Source organism: Simochromis diagramma, unplaced genomic scaffold, assembly GCF_900408965.1.
Source record: "Simochromis diagramma unplaced genomic scaffold, fSimDia1.1 OVJJ01000309.1, whole genome shotgun sequence".
Lineage (NCBI taxonomy): Eukaryota > Metazoa > Chordata > Actinopteri > Cichliformes > Cichlidae > Simochromis > Simochromis diagramma.
This window is the reverse complement of record NW_024387313.1, coordinates 123,195-134,747: the sequence shown is the minus strand read 5'-3', so window position 1 is coordinate 134,747 and position 11,553 is coordinate 123,195. Positions and strand designations below refer to the sequence as shown.

The 11,553-nt window shown below is 42.0% G+C and overlaps 2 protein-coding genes across 2 annotated transcripts; one reads left to right on the top strand and one right to left on the bottom strand.

Annotated features, from left to right (window-relative positions):
- Positions 1-356: 356 nt before the first annotated feature.
- On the top strand, positions 357-1,447 carry LOC120717204 (putative nuclease HARBI1). Its single transcript, XM_040005085.1, has 3 exons — positions 357-735; positions 848-1,260; positions 1,374-1,447. The coding sequence occupies exons 1-3, from the start codon at positions 584-586 to the stop codon at positions 1,445-1,447; spliced, it is 639 nt and encodes a 212-aa protein (XP_039861019.1). The 5' UTR covers positions 357-583.
- A 2,279-nt stretch (positions 1,448-3,726) lies between these two features.
- Positions 3,727-10,420, bottom strand: polr1c (RNA polymerase I and III subunit C). Its single transcript, XM_040005082.1, has 9 exons — positions 9,881-10,420; positions 9,481-9,552; positions 8,768-8,875; positions 8,459-8,591; positions 7,795-7,926; positions 7,534-7,686; positions 5,061-5,210; positions 4,845-4,961; positions 3,727-4,045 (listed from the first exon to the last, which is right to left on the bottom strand). The coding sequence occupies exons 1-9, from the start codon at positions 9,950-9,952 to the stop codon at positions 3,927-3,929; spliced, it is 1,056 nt and encodes a 351-aa protein (XP_039861016.1). The 5' UTR covers positions 9,953-10,420; the 3' UTR covers positions 3,727-3,926.
- Between the last annotated feature and the right edge of the window lie 1,133 nt (positions 10,421-11,553).

Sequence of the window (11,553 nt, the reverse complement as noted above, 5' to 3'; positions counted from 1 at the left end):
TCACAGTTCAACCATGGTTTCTGATTTGGATGTTTTGTAGCGCTTGGTGGGGACAATATTGTCAATGCATGTGGTGAGGTAGCTGGTGACCACTGGTGCATATTCCTTTAAATCCACAGAGCAGTCCTCTCTCATGGCAGCAGTCTTAAACACGTCGCAGTTTGTAGCACCAAAGCAGTTCTGAAGCACCGAATCAGTCTTTTCGCTCCAAGCTTTAGTAATTTTACTTACTTGGGGGGCTCATTTGAGGAGCTGCCTGTATGCCAGATAGAGGAACACAGAAATGTGGTCGGACTGTCCAAAATGCGGGCGAGGCACTGCCTTGTATGCGCCTCTTACATTGCTGTAGACCTGGGCCCGTATCCCTAAAGAATCTTTGTGCAAAAAGTGGCTCCTAGGATTCCCTGGCGTTGTGGGTGTAATTGATGGAACACATGTGAGAATAATTGCGCCATCAGAGGACGAGGCTGTCTTTGTTAACAGGAGGAATTTCCACAGCATCAATGTGCAAATAGTCTTCAATGCGGCCTGTAAGATTTTGGACATTGTGGCTAAACGGCCATGCTCCACACATGATGCGAGAATGCTCTCCGAGAGTGGCATTAGACAGCTTTTTGAGAGACGCTATGTGCCAGCTAATTGCCACTTGTTAGGGGACAGTGGCTACCCATGCAAACCATGGCTCCTTACACCTTACCTCCAGCCACGCCAAGGGCCCCAACTAAACTATAACAGGTAAGCCAAACAATACAAAAATCATGGAAATGAAATGTAAGCAATATGTTAGAGCATCCAAGTAGTGCAATATTTCCATCAAATAATTAAAGGTCTCTGTATTCTATTGTAGGGCCCACAAGACAACAAGAGCGGTGGTGGAGCGTGGCATAGGCCAGCTTAAGAGGCGCTTTCATGTTCTCCACGGAGAGGTGCGGCTGAGGCCTGAAAAAGTCAGCAAAGTCATCATAGCCTGTGCAATATTACACAATATTTGCAAGGTTAGACAGATTGCAGAACCTCTGGAGGATGGCGATGAGGATGAAGACAACGATGAGGATGGTGGTGAAGAAGATATTTACATTCCACAAGGGAACCTAGCCCAGAGTGGACTGCCTTACAGGGCAAACTTCACAAATTTACATTTCAGGCAAGCTGTAGCCCCATGTCTTTTGAGAACTTGTGATGGTATTAAGAACTACCACAGTTTTACTGCACATCACCTGCAATTGTTAAATGCAAGACACAGAACGCAATCTGTAAATGGTTTATTTTTTAGGTGTTCAATTTTAAGGCGGTAGTACTCCTCCTGAAGGGAAAGGACTTTTTTTTTGTTGTTCAAACACATCAATTGTGAGTTGCAATCTGCTCTCCTGCAGGGATGCTGACGGAGCAGGTGCTGCGGATGGGAATGTTGTTTGATCCGCTGGGCTATCCTGATATTGTGTCCTAGGTGCGCCTCTTGCCTTGGCTAGTGACAGTTGGGCCAAATTTTCCTCGTAACATACCTTTATGTTCGTTCACCAACTGGGCCAGCAACAAACCTTGCTCCTCAGTCCAGTTCGGCTTGCGAGTCCTTTTTTTTTCTCCATTTTCTGTGTTTGTAGGATATTTGTTAACAAGCCTTTATAAATAGACCAGCCAGCAATCACAGACATTGATAAAAGCTGAGCCGTATTACCCTCGTTAAGACCACACTGGACTTGTAACGTTGTGATTTCCACTTCATTAAGGACAGCCCCTTGAGATAGGCCATCTTGTTTTCAATGGGGTCCATATGGGAGTGAAAGTACAAAATATGCCAGCTAGGATATTAATATGAGCAAATAAGACACAAATCATTATTTGAACAGGGTGTAATGAGTTTAAGTTTTCACATATTTTAGATTCTAATGTTAGGCTATAACCCCTACAGCTTACTATTCATTTTCCAGATATTTTCTTGAATGTGAAATATTATTTACAATTACAGTCAGCATAAGATTAGAGTGTATAATTATGTTTATTGATTTGAGGGTACATCCTTTGCTCATTATCACCAAAAGCTCATTTCCATCAAACTTGTAGGATCAACCAATCACGGCTTTTGAAATGATGACTCATACCTAGCAACGGGGTCAACCACACCTCCTCACTAAGATAGGATTTTCCATCCATTCCTTGCTCAGAGTTCACTGAAAATGTTCTAGAATCACTTCTAAGCTAAAACTCCTGGCAAGGAATTTTTAGGTTAAGTTAGGAGCTCTCTGAGAGGATTCTCAGAATCTTTAGGGATACGGGCCCTGGTCTATGATGTTGTTATTCCTTGTCGGAAAGCTCAAGTATTGATGGAACTTTGGGACCACAGTCCTGAGGGTGCAGTGATTAAAATCCCCGGCAGCAACAAACGCAGCAACTGGGTGAGCAGTCTCGTGTTTGCTGATGATGTCATGCAGTAGTCCTAGCGCTGTGGTCCAGTGTTGTTGATGTAAACGCATACACCGCCGCCTTTGTTTGTACCCGAGGCAGATGTGACGTACGGGACAAATCACGTTCCTTTTCACCTCAATATGGATGTATTGTAATTGGTCCAGCCCAGAGTCGATCATGACCACTCAATCCACCACCTTTCATTGTTTATAACGTTAGAAACAAACAAACAAACAACAAACAACATCAGCCTACCCGGTATGCCCGATGGCCAGTCCAGCTGTGCAAAGTATCCACAACTTTTGGACAGTAGTGCATACAGTTGGGTCAATGGTATGTTTTTCATAGTTCTGCCTGTGCGGACCACAATGGTGAATTTGAAATCACACTGTCAAGACGGGACAGAAGTGCACACTTTTAGACTCAAAGGGCTCAACAGAAGTTCTGTAACTGTTTATGAGTTACATTATATACAGTCACCCATTATCACAAGCTCAAACGTAACTGGACAAACTAGTACAATTTTAAATGTAAGGAAAGGTTTTTGTAGTCTAGTCTAGAAAAATATCCCATTTCTTTGCCTTAAGAAAGTCTTTGGTTCGGTTTCCATTTTGCTTTGGGTCGCTATCCATGTAAAGCTCTGTCAGTTTTGTAGCATTTGACTGAAGCAGAGGACATAGTTTTGTGTGTTTCATAATACATCCTGATACTTCTATCACACAATCAATAAGCACTACTGACTTCATCCCACTGTCAACCATACATACCTATGCCATTACACTGCCTCCATCATATTTGATACATGTGGTGTCCAATCAAGAGTTGTTTCTCTCCTCCTCCGTGTCTCTTTTCCCAGCTTAATCTGTCCAAACATTCTTTACCAGAACTGTTTACATGCTTCCTGGTAGTCGGATCTGGGATTCTCCTTCTAGAAAATAAACAGTAATTTCTCTTGATTGCAGATTTTGGCGACGATAAACATACCTCCTTTTACTTTACTAAGTAGATCCACTTCTGTGGTCTTCTAGACCTGTTGGCAGTGAGTTCCTTTTTTAACAATGAGTTTGGCATTCTTGCAGTGTTTTTCTCTCTAACTGAGAAGCTAGAAAACAAAATAGATCTCATGGTGGTCTCCTTCATTTGGACTGAAATCTCTTTGGATCTCATATTGTCAGTCAACTGTCCAATTTGTTTTTGAGGCTCTAACGATGGAGAACCGTGCATAAAAATAGCTGTAATTCCTAAACAGTTAATGCTATTTTATTTAGAAAAGAGAAAAAAGTGGAAAGTACTCTGACAGTCAATAATATTAAGATGTTTATCTTCAATTCAACATTTGTTTAATGGAAAGTATACAAAATACCAGACAAAGCTGTATATACATACTCAGATGATACCAACAAAACACCTGCATTTTGAAATTTCTGTGTACCCTTTATCAGTATAGAATATTTGAACACAGTCATTCCACTGACAGCATAGTAAGAACCGTCCGAGGTCTGACGGGCTGCTCAGTCATCCTTTCATTCCATAGCAGTCGAGTCCAGTTCATTGAGAAACCTCTGACATTTAGCCATGAGGACCTTAATCGCCTCTGTGACTAAGACGTCTGGAGGCAGGATCCCGGTGGATTCCACTGTAACTGTAAAAGAAAAAACATCCATGGGCTAAAATAGTGTAAAGACAGTGATGCACGTATTCAAAGTCTGTGCAAGTGTAGAAATTAGTGCTGTCAGCGTTAATCTTGTTAAAATGACGTTTACGCCATAACCGCATTAACGCGGCAAATCTGTTAGCAAGTTAGCGCGGATCACCGGCGCTAACGTGTTAACGAGCTAACCGTGCTAACGCTTTAATGCCGTGCAGCCCCACGGGGTCCTGAGTTATCGCATTCAAAAGATTTTCAGAAAACTCGACCTCTGACCCCTGGCTTTAAGTTTGAGGTCACTGAGATTTGAACTCGTCTGAGGGTTTTAGTAGATGCACCTATGGTATCAATTTCACAACTCTAGGTGAGTAATGCAATCACAAACTTAAGTGTCCACGTCGCCCACCCAGTAGGGTGACTACAACAACCAATCAGCTTATTCTGGCCGAGGGGTAAACACCGAAAAGAACACCGACTAATAATCAGTACAGATATATTTTAGCATACAAGTGAATGCGCATCTGTCCAACACCAAGACTCATTGTCATTTATCATTTCAGGTATGGATTGACCCCTTGAATAAAGCAGCAGTGGTTTCGCAGCATATAGACTTCAGATTCTTTGAATGCCGCGATCTCTCAAACTGACTCTGTTACAGACTGTGTGTGGAATAAACAAAGAGACAGGGCACTGATTCATGATTTTAGGAGTGGCTAGGCCACTGTAAAAGGAATATTTGCATTTTTATCAGTGAGTTTGCATGGTGTCTTATAGCAGCTACACATGAACGTACAGATGAAATGGTCTCGCACTCGTCCAAGCTTCACCACATTCTTCAGGTCACTGTGTCGGAGGACTTCCCGGCTGCATGTGTCCAGGCGACTGTTCACAACTTTGGCAACCTTTGTCCCTTAAATACACAAAAAATGTGATAACATTCGCAGCATCAGGTGACTGATTGCAGGTTAATACAATGTAACTTGTTGAATTTAAGTGAAGCCACTCTTACCATTAATATCTTCCAGGTCTATAACTCCTCGTGAGAAGCACTGTTTTAATCGCTCCGCCTTCTCTCCCTCCACCACCTCCAGGAGGGTGATCTCTGGGAGGAGGCGGTAACTTGCTGTGGCCACTGGGGAGAACTTGGCATGGTCTTTGCCTAAACACACAACAGAGGACACACTTTATCATTAGGCAGCAGAAAATACGGTTTACAGACTATCCCGTTATTTGGACTGATAACATCCAAGTAGTATGTAAACTGCTGCATTCACTTCAGCACATCCTGAAAACGTTCCACCCTTAGCTTGAGATGTTTTAGTAGTGCACCAGCCACATACCCAGGGTCACCTGTTAACTCACATTTCATCTTGTACTTGAACTCCCTGCAGCCAGAACGTGATATTATGGAAAAAGTCAGCCACTCCTGTACGCCACCATTTGGTGCACACACCTATCTAAAGCCCTACAAACACACACGCACACACATCTCACTGAAAGTCTCAAAACACAATGGACACATATGGAATTATATAGTAAACAAAAAAGTGTGAAATAACTCAAAACATGTTTGATATTTTAGGTTCTTCAAAGCAGTCACCCTTTGCTTGGATTACTGCTTGTCACGCATTCCCTGAAATGCTTCTCTTGTCCTGAAGGAGTTCCCAGAGATGCTGAGCACTTGTTGGTCCTTTGGCCTTCACTCTGCGCTCCATCTCATCCCAAACCATCTCCATTGAGTTTAGGTAATTTTGAATAAATCCCCAACAGTGTCACCAGCAAAGCACCCCCCCACCATCACACCCCCTCTCCTCCATGCTTCAGTAGTATGAGGGTCCACACAGATGTCCGTTGGCCAGGCCTTTTTTTGTGACTGTATGTACTCATCTGCTGAGAATTTACATTACAACCCAACAACTATGAATTCAAAGAAATATAACAGGAATTACTATTCAGGAATCTGGCCTCCAGCTGCTCGTGTCGATGTCCGCAGCAAAGTGTAATCCAGGCATTATAGCCGATTCAGTGTTGCCAATTAATGCATGTGCATACACATCTTTGGACTGTGGGAGGGAGCCAGCGTACCTTGAGAGAACCCACACACACAGGAAGAGCATGCAAACTGAGGACGGAGAGCCCCTGACCGACCAGTGGATTCAAACCCAGGAGTTTCAAACCCTAATGGGACCACGTGTATCCCAAACCAATAAAGTGTGACATGGAAGCGCTTCAACATATAAAATGTTGTTAAATCAAAGATTGTTTAAAACACTATTGTATAATGTTACTGGAGCCAGATGTAACACATATATCCCAATGGTTTGTGTCGGACTGAGAAATTTCTTAATATCAGTTTGATGAAATTAATCTGAAGATGTTTCTAAGCTGCAGATTCTAAATGTGTGCTTAGAAACCATCAAAGGTTGGATGGCCGACAACTTCCTCCAACTTAATGAAGAAAAGACTGAAGTCCTTGTATGTGCTCCAGACAGACATGTACCTGACATAATGAATGCTCTTGGTCCTCTTTCAACATTTGTGAAACCGTCTATCAGGAACCTCGGGGTAACCTTTGATTCTGCTCCTACCCTGGATGTCCACGTCAAATCTCTGGTTCGGTCCTGCTTCTATTATTTAAGAAACATTTCTAAATTGAGCCCCATAGTATCTCATACTGAACTGGAGATTGTTATTCATGCATTCATTTCATCACGATTGAACTACTGTAATTCACTGTTTACATGTCTAAACAAAAACTCCCTGGAGCGTCTGCAGATTGTCCAAAATGCTGCAGCAAGGCTTCTGACAAAAACATCTAAGTACTCTCATGTAACACCGTTGCTTATACAGCTGCACTGGCTCCCTGTTGAATTCAGAGTCCATTTTAATATTCTGGTTCTGACATTTAAGGCTCTTCAAGAACAAGCACCAGCCTACATCATTGAACTTTTACAGCCCTATGTCCCTAGCAGGTCCCTGAGGTCTTGTGATCAGGGCCTACTTGTTATTCAGTATACAAGACTGAAAAGCAAGGGTGACAGAGCTTTTGCTACTGTGGCCGCCAGACTGTGGACTCTCTTCCTCAGAACTTAAGATCTGCAGACTCAGTGGTCACTTTTAAAAAGCAGCTAAAAACACATCTTTTTAAAATTGCGTTTTGTTAACTTTTGACTGTTTTTTTTTTTTTTTTTATACCTTGTGAAGCACTTTGTGATCTTTTATCTAGAAATGTGCTATATAAATAAAATTTTACTTACGTACGTACTTACTTACTTACATGTCAGAAAGTTCATGTTTATTACAGTACATTTTTAAAAACAGTAAAAGTAATTTAATATAATGTAAGTGTATTATGAGCATCTCTGTCCAGCCAATAGAAATAATGCATTGTTATTATAATGTAAATAATAATGCTCCTGTTTCTGTTTGCCTGTTTAGTGTCTCTATCTTCAGCACTGCAGCCGCTCAGAGACAAAGCTTACCAATTCCTTTGACACAGTGCATGACAATGTCCAGCTCTTGTCCCGGTCGTAGCTGAGCTATCAGAATGTCATCATGCACAGGCCCAATACAGCAGTCTGCAAACACGTCTGCCTGGTTCCCGATGGGGACCCACTTTATGTCCTTGGAATAAACTATGAGCAGATAAAAGTGGACAGAGCAGATATCTGCAATTAGACAGGAATACTTTTTTTTTTTTTACTAGGATATCTGCACCATTTTGTGACACTAAAAATACCCACCCATGTGGTTTAAGTACAGCTCTCGTGGGTCTGATGAGTCTTTGCTTGCTCTGGGATTCCTGCTGCACTTAATCTTCAGCTGCAGTTGAATTGTGTCTATTTCTGAACCCTCTTCCTCTGCAGACTCCTCCCCTAAAAAAACCAAAGCAGCATTTTAAACATGTTGCTTAACATGCTGCACATCATCACTGTTAAATCAAGTGCAGGAGACACTGGAAATTTGCAGCTCATGAAATTATAAAAAGTGATTATTTAGTCTTTCAGTCACAGCACAAACCTGCGGACAGATGACTGACTCCACATTCACGTGGAGTCACAGTTTTATTCCTACCAAGCACAGCTACAGGACGAGATGTGTTCTAAAGGTACTAATGCTCATAACGCATGAATGAACGAGGCAACTAGAACATGGCATAAGTAGGAAGCAGGCATGACCTCTCCGTCATATCTGTTTCAGATGCTCAGTACAACTGAGGTCAGGCTCATTGTCAAGTTTCAGTTTCTGCAGCACAGCAGGAAAACTGTCTTTATTCTTAGACTTATGACTAAGCAAGATGTTATCTAAACCGGCACTTTGTCACATGACAAGAAGATGACACAGTGGGATAAAATGAGCATTGGTGTCAACTGCCTTATGGGTGAGTGGTTCAATATGATGCTTTACCAGTGTTTCTGTACTCAAACAGACGAGGGTCAGCTTTGATGGGGATGAGGCCTAATCTGTGGGCCAGGACTTCGTCTTGGACAATGGAGGTATTACTATAGATGAACACCTTTTCTGTAGCCATAGTAGGCACCTAAAAAAAATTAAATAATAATTAGCAGCTTTCAAAATATATTTGCATAAAATGAATAAACTAAATGCCTAAATTCACAAAATTCTTCACAACATTCTTCATCAACCAAAGTCCCTCACATACTGAAAGTTCAAGAACAGGTCTGAAACCGTAGTGACACAACAAAACAAGCTCACCTCTGCCAGTAAGATCCTTCTGAAGGCATTGGCAATGGCTGCATCAATCCCCACCATGTCGAACTCCATACTGTTTTCATCCAGATGCACGACATCGATTCTGAAGTTCTGCAAAGAAACAGGAGAGTTCCATTTCTATTTAGAATCGCACGCATTTGTTAAAGGCACAAGCGAAGCACTGGTCTTTTATTTAGCACGTTAGTCACTCTAGTCTGTACACATCTTTGTCCAAATACACATTCAATACTTTTTACTGGTGGACAGACAAATGTAAGGAAAAGGCAGGTGACTAACATAACCTAAAGGTTCTGCTGGCATTGAATCAGGCCAAGAATGATGCTTAGAGTAATTATGACCCTGTGGTGTGTTAAAAGCAGTACTTTGGTTAAATGCTTTAAGTTACTACTGAACGTCTGCACTTCAGCCGCATCTCGATTACTTGATTAAAAATGAAATGTGGTGGTATGCATAGGTGAAATTACAAATCTGTTGCTGTGCAAACATTTATACACATTTTGGACACTTATGGACCAAACTGGCCAGTAAGAAGCGCAGATCCCTGTAAAGACTCCAAATAAGCCGGATCAGCATCTCAATAAAGGCTTGTGCATCATTCCCAATAGCGCACAAAAGCCATGTGAGATTTACAGAAGAAAACTGATGACATTCGTCCTCCCAGCGTTTACAGGCCCACCGCAGTGACAACATTTTACCTTTTGAAATTTCTCCACGTTCCAAGTGTCGTCATATCCGGGGTAGTTTCCAGGGAAATCCGTAGTATGAACCTAAGAGCAACAGATAAATAATGGCTGAGAGTAATAAGAGACAACAACAGCACACAGGTCCACAAGTATGATCAGACACATTCTGTCGGGGATACCTAGTTTGGCACGACACCGGCAGGTGACACTACTAGTGAATAATCAACGCAGAAACACATTATGCTTTCACCTCCATGTATGATTGTTGTATATTATAATAAGTGCTCATTAAGTAATATTAATGCAGTCCGTGTCAAACACACGTATCAGTTAAAGCGTGTCAGTCAGAGCCTCACTACCCCACAGAGGACATGCTGTGCCTCTCCAAATCCACGATCACAGCTGCACTTACATTCGTCACACCAAATTCTCCCAATATTACTCGATTCCGAATTTCTTCCACGTTCTCCATGCGGGCTGCCATTTTGCCGAGTGGGCGGGGAGTCTTTGGCTCCGCCCGCACCTCCTTTACGGTACAGTAGTGGTTCTCTCCTCTCCATCAGCAGCTGTATGAATCAGGGGGTTTCTCTCTAATATGCACGCGGAGAAATTTGGCTCTTATACGGGAGACAAGATCAAAATTGCAGCATCGGGTGTTTTTCACAGTATGCTCATACTGCAGTGTTCATGGACTTTGCGCCAGTTCACACTGAGTGATGAATAAAAACTGCAGTCATTCGTCAGTAGCACTCGGAGGCACTGTGTGGTTATCGGTGATCAATAATCAGTTCTTTGTGGTTGATATGGTGGTGATAGACGCAAAGGCCAACATCAAGCACTCAGCCTACGAAAAAGAACTCGGTGGGATAAACTGTGCATTGAGTAAAAGTCAGTCGTTTAAAAATGATCTAGTTTCAAGTCTTGATTTCCGCTTTAGTTTTTGGCGTCTCCCCCATCCTTATTTCGTGATTTGGTTTGGTCCAGGTGCACGCGCTCCTAGCTGATGCTGAGCGCTAGAAGGGGGTGCTTGTTTTTGTTCATTTATTCAACATGTAATTGGTGCAGGCAGACCCTTTTTAAAAATCACTTCATCTGACGGCCTGCTGCCAGGCCAAACCTCTGGCTCAGCTGTCCGGCTCTCCGTATACACTCCTGAAATCTGAAGAAGTAGGTGAGATTTTTTGTGTTAAAAATGTGTCAGATTAACACATTTTAGTTGCCTGTACCGTGTTAAATAATAATAATATATATACACATTGTTTAATTATCATTAACAATATTAAAAAGTTAAATAAAATGGCTTGTACATGTCTCATCAATCTTACACAAAATAAAAAAAAAAAACTATTTATCTCTGCAAAATATTGATCCATGTCTGCTCAGTGTTATATTTTTAGGGCCGGAGCCTTACACTATGGACCAGGGTTTTGACTTATCCAGGTAACATCAGGGTTAACCCTGGGTAAATTGCCATGGTAACCTGCTCTGGAATAGGTTTGAAATCATTGTCTACTGACCAATCAATTCTCCAGAAAATAGTGTCACCATTCCATGTCTGACAGAGTATTAGGGGCACATTAAGTTAAACAAAAAGTGTTAATTTTCAGATTAAAGATGGAATTTTGAGATTAAACTTAAAATACTATTTTGAGAAAAAAGTTGAAATGTGGAGACTGCAGTTGTCATTTTAAGCCAGGGCTGTCGAACTGCAGGCCTCGAGGCCCGGTGCCCTGCAGGTTTTAGATATCACCGTGGGTCAACACACCTGAATCAGATGATTAGTTCATTAACAGGCTTCTGGAGAAGTTCAAGAGGAGGTTGCTGAGGAGGTCATTTAGCCACTTAAATCAGCTGTGTTGGATCAAGGACACATCTAAAACCTGCAGGACACCGGCCCTCGAGGCCTTGAATTTGATTCCCCTGCTCTAGAAAATGCCATGCATAGACTTCGTCATCTATTGTATTGGGTCTTGTGATACAACATACATCGTGTTTATTGCTTGAGGGTGTAAACCATCATTATCCTTGCGTCTGTCCAATGCCAGGTATTTCATTTTGTACACAGTCGTGTGTTCTTCCTTCTGA